At 38.9% G+C, this 23720-nt stretch overlaps 1 protein-coding gene across 8 annotated transcripts in view; it reads left to right on the top strand.

Moving 5' to 3' along the window:
* NTN4 (netrin 4) overlaps positions 1-23720 on the top strand; it is a 130005-nt gene that overhangs the window by 64689 nt on the left and 41596 nt on the right. For all 8 annotated transcript variants that reach the window (XM_086400786.1, XM_086400784.1, XM_086400785.1 and 5 more), the window contains 2 exons: positions 9740-9866; positions 12733-12921. In XM_086400786.1, the coding sequence (XP_086256912.1) occupies positions 9740-9866; positions 12733-12921 (316 nt within the window). The remainder of the gene's footprint in view (positions 1-9739; positions 9867-12732; positions 12922-23720) is intronic.

Genomic DNA, 23720 nt, shown 5'->3' with positions numbered 1-23720 from the left:
CAAAGTTTATCACAATTTTATCCAATAGAAAGAATATTATTTGTTAATTAGAGAAAAATGCAAAGAAAAGTATTCTGATAACGTGGTTTTCCAAAAGATCCTGCATTGATCCTGCCCATGGTTATAAATAAAAGTAGTCCTTATCCCTGGACTCACAAAGAGAGATTTTCTTTATTCTAGGAAATCATCACTCTGAAAGCTAAGAGGAAATTGTACCTAAAATTTACTGAAGAACCCAAAATTTAAACTAAAGTGCTCACTTAACAAAACACAGTTGAGCTAATAGTACATTTTAAAACAATGGGAATATTTTAAAATCTTTCACTTGGCTTTTAAAATAGGTTACTTTATTAACATTTTTTAACTCAAAAGTATTTTGAACTTGATTTGGAAGGTCCAAAAAGCTTTTCTCTGTCCTGGAGAAGTTTCTGCCTTTTTTTCTGCGGATACTGGGTTTGGAAGGTTTGATTTTGTATGTTTTGCTTTGTTTTGACCAATCATCTAATTTCTCAGCAAGGGCCATGTGGTATGTTGAAAGATAAACCACAGAACTTGATTTTAGTTAGTTCTCAGTTCTAGATGTCATACTACAAAACAAAGGTCTACTGAAATACATCTTTAGGAAATCGTAAAATTAATGTCCACAGTTGGGAATACATAGATCTAGTAGCATTTGGAAATTCTGTGTATGTGGATTCATGCTTCCGAATAGTACCTCAGCTACTGATTTCTTCTGATAAATAGCATGCACAATGGCACAGAAAAACTGCCATTTAGATATACAAATCAAAGCTTTGGGGCATACAAAGTTTTGTACATTAAAAAAATGGAAATAAGCCAACAGCCTGAATCTTAACTTTGACCTGAATCATTAGGTTATGTACAATGTTTGACTTACCATTCTTTATAAATTAAAACTAACTGTAAAAGCCATCACATTACACAGTATTACTATCTATCCTTACCAGAGAACAGATAACAAAAGGGAGGCTATTCACAAAGAGCAAATCTTTAATTAGAATGTATTTACATACTTTCCTGTTATCTCCATTTGCAAATTTATTCAGGGGAGTTTCTAAGTTAAGGCAGTAAAGAATCTGCCTGTAATGCAGGAGACCCTAGGTTCGATTCCTGGGTCGGGAATATCCCCTGGAGAAGGGATAGGCTACCCACTCCTGTATTCTTGGGCTTCCCTTGTAGCTCAGCTAGTAAAGAATCCGCCTGCAATGTGGGAGACCTGGGTTCAATCTCTGGGTTGGGAAGATCTCCTGGAGAAGGGAAAGGCTACCCACTCCAGAATTCTGGCCTGGAGAATTCCATGGACTATAGCCCATGGAGTCACAAAGAGTTGGACAGGACTGATTGACTTTCACTTCTAAGACTTGTTAACACCTGCAGTGGCCCACAAATGCCCCTAGGAGGCATCAGAATTTCCAAGGTACAGATAGATTTTACATTGCACCAATAAGAATCTAAAAATATTCTCTACTCCTACATGCCCTGAACTTATTGATGCCAGGCGTGGGAAAAGGGGCCAATCTTCCTATATTCACCCATTGCCAAAACTGCTAGGCTTCTCAGAGGAAGAGGACAAATAATCCATTCAAGAACAGAATACCCTTGAAATGACTCACTTTGAGTCCATACCAACCTTCATCCTGAGGAACTCTTCAAGGACAGACAAATTGGTTTGAAACATCAATATTATTTAAGTAACACACTGAAGATATTTGGCCAAAGTAGATCTCTCAAAAATCCTACTCCCCAGGGTCATTTAAGGGTTAGGATGGTGACTCTGGAGTCAGACTGCTATAGAATTCTTGGGTAAATTACTTAAGCTTCAGTTTTCTAATTTGTAAAATGACAGCAATAGTTATACCTACCTTATAGGGTTCTTATGGGGCTTCCCTGGTGGCACAGTTGGTAAAGAATCCACATGCAATGCAGGAGGCTGCCTGTAATATAGGAGACCTGGGTTCAGTCTCTGGGTTGGGAAGATCCCCTGGAGAAGGAAATGGCAACCCACTCCAGTATTCTTGCCTGGGAAATCCCACAGACAGAGGATCGTGGAGGGCTATAGTCCATGGGGTCGCAAGAGTTGGACACGATTTAGCAACTAAAATACTATGGGTTCTTGTGTAAATCCAATGAATTAATATTTATACAGTGCCTAGAACAGCACCTGGTACATAGTAAGTGCTAATCAATATTAACTACTACTATTATTTTGATTATTTATCATCATCATCTTCATCTTTATTCTCATTTCCCTCCCTGACTAACCTTAAGCCTTAGGCTTACAGTAACTCTCTACATAGCATCATATTTACCAGTGTGACTTGTCCAAAAGTGCTCTGGACAAAGCTAAATATCTTTCAACCCTGTTCTGCCCCAAATCCTGCTTGGTGACAAACAAAAGTACCCCATTCCCACTTCAAATGAATAATTAGCACCCTTTCTTCTTGGGAAGTTTTGAAAGTGGACTTAAACTCAATAACTAAGGTTCTCCATGTTCCATTGAATATATATTGGCTGAATGAAAAAAATTAACACATATCAATTGAAAACCTATTATATGCCAGTTAATAGGGATTCAAAGAAATTTAAGCCATAGTTTCTTCCCTGCAAGAGCTTACAATCTATCAGAGAGATGTATATAAACACATGATTACCATACAGTGTACTTAAATGCAGTTTTGTTATGAAATTTGCATTGGCCCCATGCATTTTTTCCAGGTTTGTCAGCCAGTTACTTGGCACCTTAGTGAAGTAGGGACAGTTTATCTTTGGCTCCTTCCCTCTCTTTAGACATTCCCTTTCCCTCCACCAGAAAGCTACTTCCTTCTTTAGGCAACTCTGAGTACAGTTCTAAAATTGAGAACAGATGGTTATAATCCCTGCTGATATGTTTGCTGCTAATAATTTAAGGATTTTCGGTTTCTGAGCTTAAGTCCCTTTTTGTAGGGAGCTCTTGAACCTAAAACGATATTCAGGGCCTAAAGGAATGAGTTCTGATAGGAAGAATTTCAGGCAACAGGCTGACTGGGAAGAGAGAAGTCTCCTGTGGCTGATTTTCATTCTTTAATCATAATTGTTTCTGCTCTATACCTATCTATTTTATTGCTCATGCTTTCTTACAAGACCTGTTTTCTCTAGTGTTCAAGTATAGACCAAAGAATAGATTGTAGAGCTTTTCCACTGCTTACAATCCTGCGATATATATATTATTGGGCAAGGGTTTGAAATATTCAGTCTTCATTTTACTCCATTCTAACACTATGTTTCAAGCCTCCTTTTACCAAACTCAATTATTGTGCTACATGTTCACCATAGAACTCCCACTTCTGTTAAATTGAAATATGCATACCTTTAATAGGGGTAGAGAAAGATTTTATTTGTTAATGAAAAGACATGTTTTCCTCACAATGCTTTCTAGTCAAGGGTTTGTGCTGTAGCATTGTGGTGCCTGTTTTTGTCCTGCTTAAGAGGAGCAGGTTCTAACAGGCTAGCCCATTGTTAGAATTTATCTCTTTTCATACATAAGAAGTTCATTCATTTGGAAGCTAATCCTTTTCTCTAAAAGGGACATACTATCTCTTTAGAAATTAAATCAGTTTTTTTGCCTTTACATCTTTTCTAAAGTTGCTGCAAAGCACTGTTCCACTTTTGTAAATCATTTATCAGCGCTAAATGAAGGTCTGTGAATTGCCATAGCTGCCTTTAAGTGGGCAATTTTCTTAGGATCATAGAATAGGCACTGTTTGTGTTCTCTTTTCACAAACATTTTTTAAGGTTCCAATGATGGTATGAAAGGATATTCATTTTCCATTGAAATTCAAAGTTGAATGGTAAAGAAAGAAAATAAAATTATATATAAAAACAATAATGGCACAGGAGCCCAAGGAAAGTACCCAATTGAAGTACCCAATTCTTCAGAAATTGAAGAATTTCTGAATACTTGGCTGTAAAATCTTTTTTTTCCCACTAACTTTCATTATAAATTGTAGTAGGACTTGAACAATAGTTGGTTCTTTCTTTCTTGGAGAGCAGCTGGGAAGCAAATTTTATCAGACATTGATAAAAGAATTCAGTTAATTTGAGTCTTCCAAAGCTTTAACCATATTTATTATTTGCTTTGGTATTTCCATTATAATGAATGTCTGTGGATGATAAAATATACCTTTATTTGGAAGGCAGGTGCTAGAATGACAGTCTGATTACTTTTCTCATAAGCAATGGGGAAAATGCAGTACAGAAGGAGGAAAACAGTAGGAGAAAAATCAGAAAGAATGAAACTTATTTTAGTTTTGGTATAGTCATTATCGACATATGCAAATCCATCTTCAGAGACTATTAACATTTACTTTTTCATTTCTGCCACATCAGGTAGTGCCTGCTAAAAAGGAGAGATATTCTCCTAACTCTCCCTTATTTGACTTTCACATTATTTGGAAACACTCTTGGTGAAATGGTAATAGGACCCTGCCATATGACATTTAAGGCTTATTTGGTAGCTTAGAAAGGATTATGGGTAGTTGCCTTCAACCAGGCAGTATTCACAATACACAGAGGCAGGCCTTAGAATCATAGAACCTCAAGCCACTCCAGTACTCTTGCCTAGAAAATCCCATGGATGGAGGAGCCTGGTAGGCTGCAGTCCATGGGGTCGCTAAGAGTTGGACATGAATGAGCGACTTCACTTTGACTTTTCACTTTCATGCATTGGAGAAGGAAATGGCAACCCACTCCAGTGTTCTTGCCTGGAGAATCCCAGGGACGGCAGAGCCTGATGGACTGCTGTCTATGGGGTCACACAGAGTCAGAAATGACTGAAGCGACTTAGCAGCAGCAGCAGCAAGACTCAGTTCAGTTCAGTTCAGTCACTCAGTCGTGTCCGACTCTTTGCAACCCCATGAATTGCAGCATGCCAGGCTTCCCTGTCCATCACCAACTCCCGGAGTTCACTCAAACTTACATCCATTGAGTCGGTGATGCCATCCAGCCATCTCATCCTCTGTCATCCCCTTTTCCTCCTGTCCCCAACCCCTCCCAGCATCAGAGTCTTTTCCAATGAGTCAACTCTTCGCATGCGGTGGCCAAAGTACTGGAGTTTCAGCTTTAGCATCATTCCTTCCAAAGAACACCCAGGACTGATCACCTTAAGACTAAAAGGACCTTAAAAGTTGTCAAAGCCAGTCTTCCATTTAATGTTTAAATATTCTACACTATCTTGATAAGCGATTGTCCAACCCTTATGCTTAACATTGCCAATGGCCAGATTCTCACAACCTCCTGCCATGGACAATTTCCTCAAGTCTATGTTTGCTGACTACTAGAGGGTCTTCTGCCCCCAAAGAACAATTAAAAATGAGCTTTTCTAAGCAAGATGGGTTATCTTACAATGACAAATTTGAAAGATAATAATTTCCTCATTTTGTTCCCACATAGATTCTTAGAGCCTTACATATGAAGGAGCAGTATTTCCTCTTCTGTGTCTATTTACCTCTAATATATCATATTTGTCACCAAAGTAGACAGGTATTCATGAGCAAGCTGTTCTAGTAATCCCTTAAATTTCTTATTCAAAGTTTGTATGATTCCCTCCCTGTATGGGATATAGTAAGAAACTTTTGACATCAATGGAGAAATGTACTCTCAGTATAATGGAGGGGTTTATGAAATTCATAGACTATCAAAAATGCCAAGGTATAACTCTTGTATAATTAGGGTTGTAGATTTGTTGTTAAAGATGAATTCTCATTTCCCAGTTACACAGCCAGACACCTCTCTTTTTCAACTAAGCCTTAAATACATAATCCCATTTTCCTGCTCTTTATCTAGTTTATGTTTGTGTACCAAACAAGAGCTTTGTTTAACTTGTTACTAAAGTTTCCTTTTTCTGTTTTTTTTTTTCCCCAGTGAAGACCTAGTTTCACTTGTACATTTTTCACAAGCATCAAATAGTGGGTGATCTTTCAAGCTTGAACAGTAACAGTTGTATCGCTGAGAAAGGATTTCTTGTTTCAAATGGTCTAGGTAATGATTTACAACTATTTTTAGTAATTCTCAAAATGACAGTTCCTTGACTTTTTCTGTGTGCAGAAATATTTGCTGGGCTGGCATCTTTCAGACCCCGGGAGGTTCATCCCAATCCTTGCATGTGGGTGTAAGGAAGTGCTCTGAGATCCTTACTCTAGAGGGAACTGACCGGTCCACATCATCTTGTGATGCACGTGAATGTTTGATGAGGTTCCCTAAGTGTCTTTGGTCTCCTGAGTTCTGGAATTTGTGGACCAGGACTAACCAGAGTTGGGTGAAATTACATACAGGCCTTGGGCATTCCAAGACCAAACCTGATAAACTGACTTATAATGATAGTTTAGTTTCTCTAAAGAAAAATAGCAATAATTTGCAGCAGAATCCGCTTGCAATGCTGGAGGTATATATATATATATATATGCTGGATATATATATATACACACACCTATATATAACTGATTCATTTTGCTGTATACCTGGAACACAATGTTGTAAATCAACTATACTCCAGTAAAAATTTTTTAGTTAAAAAAATATGACGTAAATGAACTTATGTATGAAACAGAAACAGACTCATAGAGAGAACACACTTGGGATGCCATGGGGGTGTGGGGGAGGGAAGGAGTGAGAGTTTGGGGCTAGCAGATACAAGCTACTATATACAGGGTGGATAAACAGCAAGCTACTTTATAGCACTGGGCACTATATTCATGGTCCTGTGATAAATCATAATGGAAAAGAATATGAATATGCATAACTGAACTACTTTGCTGTATAGCAGAAAGTAATACAACGTTGTAAATCAACTATATTTCAATTAAGAAAAAGAATCTTACCTTGTAGAAATTATTTGATAGAATTTTTTTTTTCATGATGATAAGAATGTTGAATTTAAAAGATTTAATAAAAAGCAGTTGGACTAGAACATTTCTACCAGAATATATGAAAAATTAGATATTCAGGAGCTAGGATGAAAACACCTCATTCTTATAGAGTAGTGAACATTGAATTCCTGCAGCTCTCCAAATTTAAGTGCAAAGTTGTCTTTAGCTCTTAGCTGGATGTGTGAATAGTTATGTATAGTAAACTCCTAACAACTCCATGGGACTTTATGTATAAACAAGTCCTAGCTTTGTTGTATAAACAAGTCTTTTCACAAAGAAAAGCCCAAGAAAAAAGGTAACTGTAATTCATCTCATGCTTTGGCATTCCAAGAACAAAACCAATACATTGAATCTATAATATTAGCTGAGTTTCTATAAAGAAAATCAACAAAAATTTTTGTAACATATTGTACTCTGAGTCAATTCTACTATTTAAAAAATCTATATCCTAGCTAATCCCTAAGAACTAAAAGGACAGCTATAGTTCATTTTCATTAAGCACAAAAACCTTTGTTTATAATACATAGAAACTAAATTTAGCAAGATGGCTCTTAGGTATCATGTGATTCATTCACAAGTAGCCTGTGGACCTCCAAGCCCTGAATAATTCCTGCACTTGAATTTTATGTGTACATAAAGGTCCACAGTAGTCACATAACACACTTGGATAATGCATATGCTATTCCCAGAGTGCCTCTACCAGTGGAACCAAAGAAATATATTCCAAGAGAATAAAAAGAGAAAGGAGACTTTGGGTAGACAACGCAACTTTCTCAAGTGTTAAATTAGGTCAAGCAGTAATACCTCAATGTATTGGTTGTAGCTATTTCCACATTTGTTGAACCCTAAGATTAATTTTATTTCTGGCCAGTCTAAGTACGTCTCATTTTTAGTAGTTCCTTTATCATCACAGTCAGAATATTTCAGATATATTGAAATAAACTTTGTTCATAGATTTTCTGTAACCTCCCAGAACCACAGCTTGGTTAATTTTGTTTCCTCTTCCTGGAAAGTCTCTTCTCTTCTGCCTGTCAGAAATACTGCCCAACTTCAACGCCCGTCTGTCTCATAAAGTCCTCAGTCACTGTTAATCTACTGTGATTTCTGCATCTTTTGAACTCCAACATAATTTTCTTTCTTAGGTATTTATTTATTGTCTTGTTTATGCATAATTTTTTTTATGTAAATCTTTTTTATCCAGCTACATTGTACTTTGCTTAAAGACAGAAATCATGTTTTATAACGCTTTGTGTATCAAACATTGCCTAATATAGCAACTTTCTCTAGTAGGTATTCATTAAATAATTATAAATGGTTGATATAACTTATTACCTCTGCATTGATTTATTTTTTATACTGTTTCTCAAGAAAAAACAACAATACTTCATAGATCCAAGTTTGGGACTCTGTCTCTGAGCTACTTCAAAAAACGTTCGTTTGTACAGTCATGATATCATGTGTCAATAAATTCATTGTGGTACTGGAATTCATGGCAAACTTAGTTATTAGGAAGTATTCCAGATGATCCCAAATACTAATTTTTAGAAATTATTGATGAGATAATACAAAATATTAAAATTCTCATAAAATGCTCAGATCCCAAATAATTCTGTTAGGGGCAGCACACTGATTGAAACCTTCCACCCTGGCCAGGCACCATAGTAACCATTTGCATAAGTTGTTTTACGACAGGAGGTCCTGGTAAAGAACAGAGAACTAATAAGCCTCCACCAACCAGAAGAGTTCGGGAAAGGTCAAAAGGAGACACCACAGGTCCGACCACCTCCCAGAATCCTTCTCTCTGGCATCCATTTTGGCTGAACAAGGCGTGCACCACCAAGAAGGACTCTTGAGTCAGAATGATTGGCTAAAGACAATCTGGAAACTAATCCCATCACCATAAAACCCAATAAAACCATATAAAAACCCATAAAACCCATAAAACCCCATAAACTATCACCATAAAAGCCATGTGGCAGAGCTGTTCTCCTGGGTTCCCTTACCCTACTGCTCTCCACCCGAGTGCCCTTTCCCAATAAAATCTCTTGTTTTGTCAGCACATGTGTCTCCTTGGACAATTCTTTTCCGAGTGTTAGACAAGAGCCCAGTTTCGGGCCCTGGAAGGGGTCCCCCTTCCTGCAACAATTCCACTAAAATATTTTTCCTTGTGAGAAATACTATTTTTAAAACCCTCAGCTACTCTGAATTATGGGATTAAAAGAAAATGCCCAGTATTATGACAAAATGTCTTCAAAGCCTTAAAAATATACAGATGATGACTGTTCGACTTTACTTCTAGAAAACACATTCCAAATAAATGAAGATGTACACAATAGCTACAAGGATATTAATTATAGAATTAAAATATACTGTATAAAAATATATAAAAACCTAAATAACCAAAAATAGGTGATTGGTCAAATAAACTGTATATTGTACAAGGAAATCATTAAAATGGGTGTTGTACAAAAACATTTAATGACATGGAAAGGTCTACATTTTCTGTATTGAAGATGTATCACTTTTGTGTAAAGAATAAAAAAAAATTTGAAGTATTAAAAATTTAAGTAAATGCCTAGCAATTATCTCAGAATTGCTTATTTGGGTCATGTATCCTGCTGTCAAGAAAATATGTATTTTGTAGTTTTTTGAATTAACAGCAAAGACAAACCAAAGAAAGGATCTCTCATCTTGATGATTAATATCTTCAAGTGAATGAATGTCATATGGCTAAAGCCAATGAACGAGATGAGCTTGTGGGAAGAATGTTCTTTCCTAGCATTGTTTGTGCTCTTAGCTCTTACTTTTCTTTGCAGGTCCATGGAAAGTGTATATGTAAGCACAACACAGCGGGCACCCACTGCCAACACTGTGCACCTTTATATAACGACCGCCCCTGGGAGGCAGCTGATGGAAAAACAGGGTCTCCAAATGAGTGCAGAAGTAAGTACCAAGTCCACAGACTCAGAAGTCTTCTTTGTTAAGTAAACATCTGTAGACTTCTCGTTTGTTGTCTTGAGAAACACAATATTAAGTGGTAGGTTACAGATGCTAACCTACACAAACATAGCCCATATCACTGCCCACTGTGACTTCAGCCATTGGAAACAATTCAGTTCAGTTCAGTTCAGTTCAGTCGCTCAGTCATGTCTGACTCTTTGAGACCCCATGAATCGCAGCATGCCAGGCCTCCCTGTCCATCACCAACTCCCAGAGTTCACTCAGACTCATGTCCATCGAGTCAGTGATGCCATCCAGCCATCTCATCCTCTGTCGTCCCCTTCTCCTCCTGCCCCAATCCCTCCCAGCATCAGAGTCTTTTCCAATGAGTCAACTCTTCGCATGAGGTGGCCACTGGAGTTTCAGCTTTAGCATCATTCCTTCCAAAGAAATCCCAGGGCTGATCTCCTTCAGAATGGACTGGTTGGATCTCCTTGCAGTCCAAGGGACTCTCAAGAGTCTTATCCAACACCACAGTTCAAAAGCATCAATTCTCGGTGCTCAGGAAACAATTACTGCTTGCAAAGTTGCTGGTATGACTATTTTGCCAAAAATGTGTTGCTTATTTGCTGGGACTCTATGTTGAACCTGAGCACCCTTCTTGAGAGTTTGATGTAATAAAAACATGGCAAGACACAGAGCAACTGAGGTTTAGAGTTCACAGATACTGAATTATAATAATGAAAATAGGTATCTTGAATTCAGTTCTCGAAACAATCCTATAAAGTAGGTGGTGTTAATCCCATATTGCTGCTGCTGCTGCTAAGTCGGCTTCAGTCGTGTCCGACTCTGTGCGACCCCATAGACAGCAGCCCACGAGGCTCCCCTGTCCCTGGGATTCTCCAGGCAAGAATACTGGAGTGGGTTGCCATTTCCTTCTCCAATGCATGAAGGTGAAAAGTGAAAGTGAAGTCACTCAGTCGTGTCCGACTCTGAGCGACCCCATGGACTGCAGCCTACAGGGCTCCTCCATCCATGGGATTTTCCAGGCAAGAGTACTGGAGTGGGGTGCCATCGCCTTCTCCTAATCCCATATTAGAGATCAGTAAACTGAGGCACAATAAAATTTTAAGTATCTTGCCAAAGTTAGTAAATGATAGAGTCAGGACTTGATCCCTAGTTTTCAGACTCCAAATTAAATACTTTTTTCTAGAATACCATAATGCCTGTCTCTTCACTTATACTTTTAAAAACAAATTAGATTTGAAACTATGCCAATTCATCAAGAATGAGACTAACACTGTCATGGCTAACTTTGGGTTTGAGATTAGATAGAAGAGTAAAAAATATGGGAATGTGAACCATTTTTTTCTTTGCAATTAAAAATGAAGCACACATGAAATGGAAATATACAGGCACCGAGAAATGCACGTGCCCATAGCAATGTTTACACTAACAAACTTCAACTTTACTAGGATTTAAAGGCAAATACAGTGGGTAAAATTGTGGGAAGTCTCTTCCCATAGGTAGTTTGGAATCATAGCTGATTTATTTTAGTTTCACGGAAATGTACAGGATTTCCTCTAAGCATAAATCTTAAATTATCTTATAGTATGCTTTTTAAAGACTATGAATCTGGTAAAAATATCATAACACATCAAGGAAACAATGAAAAACAATAGCAAAAACATTTTCAAATACAGCTGACCTCCAGGAAAAAGTTCAGATCCTTATTCTAAATCAATCAAGAGAATCTAAAGAATTTCTTCCGAATTCCTAGAGTGCCATTATGACCCTTTCCACAGAAACCAGCTGCATATCTAAATACATATAGAACACAGAGACTTGTCACTTGGTGCTACTGACTATAATCTTAGAAATGACTTTGAGAATCTGTTACATAAGAAACTTGCAAGCCTCTCCCATAAGAAAATTAAGGCCTCTTTAGGAGACCACCTCATACACTCAAGTACAATAACTGAAGAATAGTACTTCATGAAAGGCAAATCAATCTATCTGCCAAGTTACTAACCCCTGTGCACCAGAGGTTTCCTTCTAGGTTTGAAGGAAGGTGGGAGGGAGAGAAGGATGAAAGAGAAGGAAGGAAGAAAGGAAAGAAACTACTGAGGGCCAGAGGAAACAGGGTGAATAGGGATGGGGAGATTAGAGTTCTTAATATATAAACCTGCTTACACTGTTTTGACTCCTGTATTGTGAAAATGTATACTATTCAAAAAACTAAATTAAAAAAAAATGAAGTACAATTGATTTACAATGTTGTGTTAATTTCTGCAGAGTGATTCAATTATACATACATAAGGCTTCCCAGGTGGCATTAGTGGTAAAGAACTCGCCTGCCAGTGCATAAGAGACACAGGTTTGATCCCTGTGTCAGTTAGATCCCCTGGAGGAGGGAATGGCAACCCATCCTGGTATTCTTACTTGGGGAATCCCATGGGCAGAGGAACCTGGCGGGCTACAGTCTTTAAGGGACGAAAGAGTCGGACACGACTGAAGCAACTTCACACACACACACCACACATGTATTCTTTTTTCCATATTCTTTTCTATTATGGTTTATCACAGTTTATTGAATGTAGTTCCCTGTGCTATTACAGTAGAACCTCATTGTTTATCCATTCTATATGTAATAGTTTGCATCTGCTAACCCCAAACTCCTACTCTATTCTTTCCCCATCCTCGCACCCTCTTGGCAACCACAAGTCTGTTTTCTACTTATGAATCTGAAAAAACTAATTTTTAAAAAAATTTAGCAGTCAGTTTGCCCTACTCATAACTGCCTGAATACTAGAGAAACTGTCATTTTATTTTTAACTCTTTGTTTTCCTCTGATTCTTCTTTCCCCCAGCCTGCAAGTGCAATGGACATGCTGACGCCTGTCACTTTGACATTAATGTGTGGGAGGCATCAGGGAATCGTAGTGGCGGCGTCTGCAATGACTGTCAGCACAACACAGAAGGTCAACACTGCCAGCGATGTAAGCCAGGCTTCTACTGGGACCTCCGAAGACCTTTCTCTGCCCCAGATGCTTGCAAATGTAAGTGAACTCATGGTTATGGGGGGAAAAGTTTGATTCTTACAAAAGAGATGACACTGCATCCTTCATTTGCTCACCCAAGGGAGAGAGGTCATGAAATTCTCAGACAATCTACTCATACACTTCAGTTAACTTCATTGATAAGGGGTAAAAATTGTCAGGTGGGCACAGTACAATAGTCATAAAAACAATCTCCTTACTCACTCTCCATGAAGTAAAATTGTCTCCTATAGCACCATATTTTGGAAAACAAGATGACTACTAACAGGGAAAAAAGAATGATCAAGAGGAAGATATATTTAAGATTATCTTCAGCTCAGTTCAGTCGGTCAGTCATGTCCAACTCTTTGCAACCCCATGAACTGCAGCACGCCAGATTTCCCCGTCCATCACCACCTCCCAGAGCTTACTTAAACTTCTGTCCATCAAGTTGGTGATGCCATCCAACTAGCTCATCCTCTGTCATCCCCTTCTCCTGCCTTCAATCTTTCCCAGCATCAGGGTCTTTTCCAATGAGTCAGCTCTTCTCACTAGGTGGCCAAAGTATTGGAGTTTCAGCTTCAGCATCAGTCCTTCCAATGAATATTCAGGGTTGATTTTCTTTAGAATTGACTAGTTAGATCTCCTTGCAGTCCAAGGGACTCTCAAGAGGCTTCTCCACCACTACAGTTCAAAAACATTAATTCTGTGGTGCTCAAATTTTCTTAAGACCAAATATATGAGTAGGACACAGACAATAATGGACTCAAACTGATGAAATAAAGAGTGGTAATCTGCACTTGGGTCATTCTTGTTTTCATCTCTGCAGTGAACTTGAACATCTGAAAAATGACAGATTTTGGTTCCACTCTGAATGCAATCTGGTTGACTCTGCTCTAATGTACCATGGTATCATAAATGAATTTAGAACATAACAGTAATTCCTTACATTCCCTCCAAATACTAAACTATTAAAGAATGGGTTCTGCTTTTTGTTGGCATAAATCCAATAAGAGGTTTTTTTTCAAAGAAAGAGTATAATTCTCCAAGATCTGCCCAGTTAATGAGACATTCTCTGAAACATGACTATGAAGGATGTAGACAGAGCTTAAGTAAAAGTCCAGTGTGGATGAATAGTTCCTCTAACTACATGAGCATTTACATGTCTCTTGACTCAGATGATTAGATCACAGAAACCACTCAAGACTGTTAATGGAGATGAATGATCATGCCCTTCCTTTTCCCACTAAGGACTCTACGCTAGGTCAAAAAACAGAGACAGGAAAGGAACAATACAATGGGAAACAATCATTTAAAATCTTGAGTTTGTTTTTAATTTAAAGGAAAAATTCTGTTGCTCTTGAAAAAACAGTTTTGACATAAGGCAGGAGGTATTTACATGAAATATGAGTGGGCTTACTTGTTAACAGGCTTTTTCTCTTATATTGTTGAAGACAGAACATGGAACAGCTCACTTTCAACACTAAGCCCCAAATTTTGATTTACGTCACAATATTTCTCCAAGAATTGTTTTACTCCTGTTTTTTTTCTGTACTCAGTTCAGTTCAGTTCAGTCGCTCAGTCATGTCCGACTCTTTGAGACTCCATGGACTGCAGCACGCCAGGCTTCCCTGTCCCTCACCAACTCCTGGAATTTACTGAAATTCATGTTCCTTGAGTCAGTGATGCCATCCAACCATCTCATCCTCTGTTGTCACTTTCTCGTCCTGCCTTCAATCTTTCCCAGCATCAGGGTCTTTTCAAATGAGTCAGTTCTTCACACCACGTGGTCAAAGTATTGGAGTTTCAGCTTTAGCATCAGTCCTTCCAGTGAATATTCAGGACTGATTTGCTTTAGGATGGACTGGTTGGATCTCCTTGCAGTCCAAGGGACTCTCAAGAGTCTTTTCCAACACCACAGTTCAAAAACATCAGTGCTCAGCTTTCTTTACAGTCCAACTCTCACATCCACACATGACAACTGGAAAAACCATAGCCTTGACTAGACGGACCTTTGTTGGTATTATTTGACCTGAGGCCAAACTATGGTGGAGGTAATGAAAAGGTCCCATGCACGCACTGCTATACTCAGTGTCCCCAATCCTGCAGCAGGCCACCGCCGACCCACGCCTCCACCAGAGACTCCTGGACACTTATGGGCAAGTCTGGGTTAGTCTCTTGTGGGGTCACTGCTCCTTTCTCCTGGGTCCTGGTACATACAAGATTCTGTTTGTGCCCTTTGAGTGTCTGTTTCCCCAGTCGTGTGTAAGATCTAGCGACTCTATGGTGGGTTAATGGCAGCCTCCTCCCAAAGGGCTTATGCCATACCCAGGTCTAGTGCACCCAGAGCCCCTGCCCCTGAAGCAATCCATTTCTGACCTGTACCTCCTCTGGAGACACCCAAACACAGTTCTGTCTCAGTCTCTGTGGGGTCTCCAGGTCCTGGTGCGTACAAGGTATGTTTGAGCCCTCTGAGCTTCTCTGGCCAGTATGGGATTTGATTCTAAATGCTATCTCTGTATTCAGACTTTAATTTTTTTATTTTATTTGGAGGATAATTGCTGTGCAACACTGTTTTTGTTTCTGCTGTAACATAGTGAATTAGCAAATTCAGACTTAAATTGAAGAAAGTGGGGAAAACCACTAGACCATTCAGGTATGACCTAAATCAAATCCCTTATGATTATACAGTGGAAGTGAGAAATAGATTTAAGGGACTAGATCTGATGGACAGAGTGCCTGATGAACTATGGACGGAGGTTTGTGACATTGTACAGGAGACAGGGATCCAGACCATCCCCATGGAAAAGAAATGCAAAAAAGCAAAATGGCTGTCTGAGGAGGCCTTAAAAATAGCTGTGAAAAGAAGAGAAGTGAAAAGCAGAGGAGAAAAAGAAAGATATAAGTATCTGAATGCAGAGTTCCAAAGAATAACAAGGAGAGATAAGAAAGCCTTGCTCAGAGATCAATGCAAAGAAATAGAGGAAAACAACAGAATGGGAAAGACTAGAGATCTATTCAAGAAAATTAGAGATACCAAGGGAACATTTCATGCAAAGATGGGCTTGATAAAGGACAGAAATGGTATGGACCTAACAGAAGCAGAAGATATTAAGAAGAGGTGGCAAGAATACCCAGAAGAACTGTACAAAAAAGATCTTTACAACCAAGATAATCACTATGGTGTGATCACTGACCTAGAGCCAGACATCCTGGAATGTGAAGTCAAGTGGGCCTTAGAAAGCATCTCTACAAACAAAGCTAGTGGAGGTGATGGAATTCCAGTTGAGCTATTTCAAATCCTGAAAGATGATGCTGTGAAAGTGCTGCACTCAAGATGTCAGCAAATTTGGAAAACTCAGCAGTGGCCACAGGACTGGAAGAGGTCAGTTTTCATTCCAATCCCAAAGAAAGGCAAAGCCAAACAATGCTCAAACTACCACACAATTGTACTCATCTCACACGCTAGTAAAGTAATGCTCAAAATTCTCCAAGCCAGGCTTCAGCAATACGTGAACCATGAAATTCCAGATATTCAAGCTGGTTTTAGAAAAGGCAGAAGAACCAGAGATCAAATTGCCAACATTCGCTGAATCATGGAAACAACAGAGTTCCAGCAAAACATCTATTTCTACTTTATTGACTATGCCAAAGTCTTTGACTGTGTGGATCACAAGAAACTGTGGGAAATTCTGAAAGAGATGGGAATACCAGACCACCTGACCTGCCTCTTGAGAAACCTATATGCAGGTCAGGAAGCAACAGTTAGAACTGGACATGGAACAACAGACTGGTTCCAAATAGGAAAAGGAGTTCGTCAAGGCTGTATATTGTCACCCTGCTTATTTAACTTATATGCAGAGCACATCATGAGAAATGCTGGGCTGGAAGAAGTACAAGCTGGAATCAAGATTGCCGGGAGAAAGATCAATCACCTTAGATATGCAGATGACACCACCCTTATGGCAGAAAGTGAAGAGGAACTAAAAAGCCCTTTGATGAAAGTGAAAGTGGAGAGTGAAAATGTTGGCTTAAAGCTCAACATTCAGAAAATGAAGACCATGGCATCTGGTCCCATCACTTCATGAGAAATAGATGGGGAAACAGTGGAAACAGTGTCAGACTTTATTTTTCTGGGCTCCAAAATCATTGCAGATGTTGATTACAGCCATGAAATTAAAAGACACTTACTCCTTGGAAAGAAATTTATGACCAACCTAGATATTATATTGAAAAGCAGAGATATTATTTTGCCAACAAAGGTCCATTAAGTCAAGGCTATGGTTTTTCCAGTGGTCATGTATGGATGTGAGAGTTGGACTGTGAAGAAAGCTGAGCGCCGAAGAATTGATGCTTTTGAACTGTGGTGTTGGAGAAGACTCTTGAGAGTCCCTTGGACTGCAAGGAGATCCAACAAGTCCATCCTAAAGGAGATCAGTCCTGGGTGTTCATTGGAAGGACTGATGCTGAATCTGAAACTCCAGTACTTTGGCCACCTCATGAGAAGAGTTGACCCATTGGAAAAGACCCTGATGCTGGGAGGGATTGGGGGCAGGAGGAGAAGGGGACGACAGAGAATGAGATGGCTGGATGGTATGACCAACTCGATGGACATGAGTTTGGGTGAACTCTGGGAGTTGGTGATGAACAGAGCGGCCTGGCATGCTGTGATTCATGGGGTCGCAAAGAGTCGGACATGACTGAAGGACTGAACTGAACTGATACACATATACTTGAGCCTCCCTTCTACATGCCCCAACCATCAGACTTTAATTTTAGTAGAATTCAAACAGATCTAGAATAGAAACTTACCCTGCCCCTTACAGTTGTGTAACCCAATGCCAGCTGTTGAAGGTCTTTGGACACCAATGTCTTTCTACTCACAAGGTTGTAATGAGAACTATATAACCTAAAATATGTGGAGTGTTTAGCAGGTTTCTTGTTGTATAGTAAGTCCTAAAGAAATGAAAAACTAGTATAAACTGTTGTCCTATAAGATCTACTCTTTATTGATTAAAAATACCTTATAACAAAAATAATTACTCCTTTAAAATCCATAGTACCTTAGGGACTAACATGTAGTTTCCTTAACTCTGTGTGCTCAGTGAAGGGTCTGCTTATGAAATTTTTCAATCTGAAACATATTCCGCCCCAGCACCATTTTGTACAGGATATATTTAAATATATATGTGTATGGGGGTATTTCACATCTTCAGACCACTAGTAAAAATGTCTAAAAGAAAGAATATATGCACTAACAAGCAGATAAAACAGGAAATTAGTTTACTACCTTGCATGGCAATGGGCAACATTTTCAGAAAGATACTGTTATAGGGATCGTATTGAATATGTAGATTGCTTTCGGTAGTACAGTCATTTTCACAATATTGATTCTTCCCATCCAAAAACACCTTCTGTGTCATCTTTGGTTTCTTTCACCAGTGTCTTATAGTTTTCTGAGTACAGGTCCTTTACTTCTTTAGGTACGTTTATTCCTAGGTATTTTATTCTTTTTGATGGAATGATAAATGAGATTATTTCCTTAATTTCTCTTTGTGATCTTTTACTGTTAGTATGTAGGAATGCAACAGATTTCTGTGCATTAATTTTGTATCCTGCTTTACCAGATTCATTAATTAGCTCTAGTAGTTTTCTGATAGTAACTTTAGGATTTTCTATGTATAGTATCATGTTATCTGCAAACACTGACATTTTTACTTATTTTCTAATTTGTATAGCTTTTTGAACTATTGGTGGGAATGTAAATTGATACAGTCACTATGAAGAACATTATGAAGGTTCCTTAAAAAACTAAACATAGAACTTCCATATGACCCAGCAGTTCTACTCCTGGTCATATACCCAAAGAAAACCATAAGTCTAAAAGACACAGGCACCCCCAAGTTCACTGCAGCACTATTCACAATAGCCAGGACATGGAAACAACCCAAATATCTATCAACAGAGGAATGGATAAAGGAGATGTGGTACATATATACAATGAAATGTTGCTCAGTCATAAAAGGAATGAAATTGGGTCATTTGGAGAGATGTGGATGGACCTAGAGACTGTCATATAGAGTGAAGTAAGTCAGTGAGAGAAAAGCAGATACTGTATATTAACACATATATGTGGAATCTAGAAAAATGGTATAGATGATCTTATTTGCAAAGCAGAAATAGAGACATCAGATCAGATAAGATCAGCTGCTCAGTCATGTCCGACTCTTTGCGACCCCATGAATCACAGCACACCAGGCCTCCCTGTCCATCACCAACTCCCGGAGTTCACTGAGACTCAAGTCCATCGAGTCAGTGATGCCATCCAGCCTTCTCATCCTCTGTCGTCCCCTTCTCCTCTTGCCCCCAATCCCTCCCAGCATCAGAGTCTTTTCCAACAAGTCAACTCTTCGTATGAGGTGGCCAAAGTACTGGAGTTTCAGCTTTAGCATCATTCCTTCCAAAGAAATCCCAGGGCTGATCTCCTTCAGAATGGACTGGTTGGATCTCCTCGCAGTGCAAGGGACTCTCAAGAGTCTTCTCCAATACACAGTTCAAAAGCATCAATTTTTCAGTGCTCAGCCTTCTTCACAGTCCAACTCTAACATCCATACATGACCACAGGAAAAACCATAGCCTTGAACGAATGCATGGATTCCAAACGGGGAAGAGGGTGGGATGAACTGGGAGGTTGGGTCAGACATATATACACTAGTAATACTATATATAAAATACACAAATAATGAGAACATTTTATAGCACAGGGAACTCTACTCAATGCTCTGTGGTGACCTAAATGGGGAGGAAATCCAAAAAAAGAGGGGCTATGTATACGTATAGCTGATTCACTTTGCTGTATAGCAGAAACTAACATAACATTGGAAAGCAACTATGCTCCAATAAAAACTAATAAAAATCAATAAATAAAATTAATAAATGAAGTATATAGTAAATATGTTAGAAGATGGTAAGTGCTATTAATAACATCACCAAAGAAGTATAAATCAAACAAGTTAAGAAGGATCCGAGGTGCCAGGGGTTTGGAATGAGAAGATGAGTGACAAGATGCAGTATTATTTTTCACTTTCATTATTTAATAATTGGCATATAGCACTATATGAGTTTAAGATGTACAGCATAATCATTTGGTATATGTATATATAATTGTGAAATGATCACCACAATAAGTTTAGTTAACAGCTATCACCTCACATAATTATAGTTTTTTCCTTATGATGAAAACTTTTATAATCTACTCTCTTAGGAACTTTCACATACACAGTACGGTATTAACTGTACTTATCATGCTGTACATTATATCTCCAAAACTTATTTATCTTATAACTGGAAGTTTGTTGTTGTTGTTGTTGTTTTACCATCTTCACCTATTTTGCCCTAACAACCCCTCATTCCCCACCTCTGGAAACCACCAATCTGTTCTCTATTCCTGTAAGTTTGGTTTTTTAGCTTCTCACTGATATAAGTGAGAACATAGACAAGATGCAGTATTGAATGAGGATAGGCTTCATCACTAAGAAGGTGAGACTTGAGCAAAGAACTGAAGATAGTAAAAAAGTTGGCCAAATATTTAAGAAAATCTAAGCAGATGGAATACCCATAGCGAATGTCCTCAGACATGAAGGTACTTAATGTGTCAAAATGAAAACAAGGTCAGCGTGGCTGCATCAGAATGGGATTTGGGGGGAACAGGTGATGAGACCAGAGGTATGAGGCAAATAATGTGGGCCTGTAAGCCACTGAAAGCACAGCACATTTTACCTGAAGTGAAATGATGAACCAGCATAGATATTTGAACAGAAAGGTGGTATAATCTGACTTACTTTTCAAAGATTCATTCTTGTGTTGAACAAAGGCAGCTCAATTCAAGTTTAGTTGCAGTCAACAAGCAAACCAGTGATTCTCAAAATGTCTGGTTCCTGGACCATCAGCATCATCTGGGAATGTGTTAGAAATGCAAGTTTTCAGACTGCAACCCAAACCAGCTGCACCAGATTTTGGGGTGGAGCCCAGAAATCTGAATTTTACAAGCCTGCCAGGTGATTCTGATGCAAGCAGTTTGAGAAACACTGGTCTAGATTAAGACTCTGCAAATTTTACTTACATTGATTAAAACAAACCTAGTTTCTGATATCTAACTAACATTTAAGCATCTACTCTGATCCCCTGGAGAAGGAAATGGCAGCCCACTCCAGTATTCTTGCCTGGAAAATCCCATGGACCACGGAGCCTGGTAGGCTACCGTCCATGGGGTCGCAAAGAGTCAGACACGACTGAGCGACTTCACTTTCACTTTCACTGTTCTAATATGGCTTCCCACGTGGTGCAGTGGTTAAGAATCCATCTGTCAATGCAAGAGACACAGGAGACATGAGTTTGATTCCTGGGTTGGGAAGATTCTCCTGGAGTAGGAGATGGCAACCCACTCCAGTATTCTTGCCTGGAAAATTCTGTGGACATAGAAGCCTGGTGGGCTACAGTCCATGGCGTCGCAGAGAATCAGACACAACCGAGTGAGCATGCATGCACATGTTCTGGTATAGCAAATGGCTGGTCACTTTCATTAGAGTAACAAGCAGAAGATCTGTAAGAAGAAAGAAAACTTTGAAACATTGATTAGGACTAGATTTTAGAGGGCCTTGTATGCTAGCCTAAAAATTTTTGGTATTAATTTTCTAGGGTACTGGGAGCCATTGCAGTGATTAATCTGGAAAGTTTCATATATTTCAAATATATTTTACTAATATAATATTCAGATTAATTTGAAAGCACTGCATATTTTTCATTGCATTTTACTTTACTAGTCAACATTTAAATTCTTCAGCTTTTCAAAACTGCAAGATGAGTAAATGTATAAAAGATTGAAACAGAGATAATTTTTTTTAATGTCTAAGTCTTACCAATAAAAAGAGAAATATAAAAGGTTTATTGGCTGACTTGGAGCCAAAATAAACACCTTTTGTTTTGTTACTGTTCTGTGTTCAAGCTACTGCTCATATTCTTACAAAATGTAAAAAGGTTGTGTCAGCTCTAGCTCTTTAAATACTAGAGGGCTCATGGTTTCAGAGTTTTATAAAAAGATCATGAAAGAGGAGATTATTTAAAAAGTTATCCCACTACTTAATGTAGCTCTTCTGGGGACCTTTGCCAAAAAGGCTTTATAGGTTTTGGTCTCCAAATTACAGTTCTATAAAAACATCAGCAAAATGTGAGAATGTAGCTAAAACTACAAAACACATAACTTTTTATTATTTTTTAGTCCATGAAAATGTCTATAGAGACAATATTTTCCATAATATACTGTTTGATTTCCAAGGTCAATAGAGTTGAAACAAAATTAGAACATTTTAAAAACTTTCCCTTTCATTCAACAAATTCTTATTGAATATTACTGTGTACTAAGTGTGCTCATTTCTGGGAATTATAACAGTGAACAAGAGAGACAGTCTTTTTTTTTTTTTTGAGACACAGTCTTTTTACAGAGCTTATGTGTGAATAAATATATATATGTATGTGTGTGTGTGTGTGTGTATAGGCAACTAGTGATATATATGTGTGTGTTAAATCACACCAGTATGACCAGTACTATTTAGAGTATACAGGAGAGATCATAGGAGGGGCAATGAACAAGAGTTGATTTTTCGACTTAAGATCTAAGACCTGAAGTTTAATAGGAATCAACATGATATGGATAAAGGATATTCCCAGCAGTGAGAACAACCAGTGCTAAAAAGGAACAGAAGGAAGAAGGACTATAGCATATTCAAAGAACTGGAAAAATTTTAGAATACTTCAGTTCAGTTCAGTTCAGTCGCTCAGTCGTGTCCAACTCTTTGCGACCCCATGAACCGCAGCATGCCAGGCCTCCCTGTCCATCGCCCTGTCCATCACCAACTCCCAGAGTTTACTCAAACCCATGTCCATTGAGTCAGTGATGCGATCCAGCCATCTCATCCTCTGTCGTCATCTTCTCCTGCCCTCAATCTTTCCCAGCATCAGGGTCTTTTCCAATGAGTCCGTTCTTCACTGGAGTTTCAGCTTCAACATCAGTCCTTCCAATGAACACCCAGGACTGATCTCCTTGAGGATGGACTTGTTGGATCTCCTTGCAGTCCAAGGGACTCTCAAGAGTCTTCTCCAACCCCACAGTTCAAAAGCATCAATTCTTCAGCACTCAGTTTTCTTTATAGTCCAACTCTCACATCCATACATGACCACTGGAAAAACCATAGCCTTGACTAGACAGACCTTGCTGCTGCTAAGTCGCTTCAGTCGTGTCCAACTCTGTGCGACCCCATAGACTGCAGCCTACCAGGCTTTCCCGTCCCTGGGATTTTCCAGGCAAGAACACTGGAGTGGGTTGCCATTTCCTTCTCCAATGCATGAAAGTGAAAAGTTAAAGTCAAGTCGCTCAGTCGTGTCCGACTCTAGCGACTCCACGGACTGCAGCCTACCAGGCTCCTCCGTCCATGGGATTTTCTAGGCAAAAGTACTCGAGTGGGGTGCCATTGCCTTCTCCAAGACAGACCTTACAGAGGGAAAAAAAAGGGGGAGCATGGTAGAGGAGTATGAGGGTGAGAGAAGTAGAGAAGATGGGTGGTTGGCTGGAGGTGCCCTCATCTTGGATACTTCCATCAGTGAGATGCTGTGGGTTGAACTATCCCACAAGCAGGTGATAGTCAGTCAATAAGTACCATTTAATATTACTGGACCCTACCAAAAGATATTTATAGGCAATGTCAAACTGTCAGAAGACTAAAGGTACCAAAGCTATTTCAATGAAAAGTCCATGAACAGCACAG

Source organism: Bos grunniens, chromosome 5, assembly GCF_055505025.1.
Source record: "Bos grunniens cultivar Pamir isolate PY7600 chromosome 5, Bosgru_T2T1.0, whole genome shotgun sequence".
Lineage (NCBI taxonomy): Eukaryota > Metazoa > Chordata > Mammalia > Artiodactyla > Bovidae > Bos > Bos grunniens.
The sequence above is the reverse complement of the archived record's forward strand: the minus strand, read 5'-3'. Positions and strand labels throughout refer to the sequence as shown.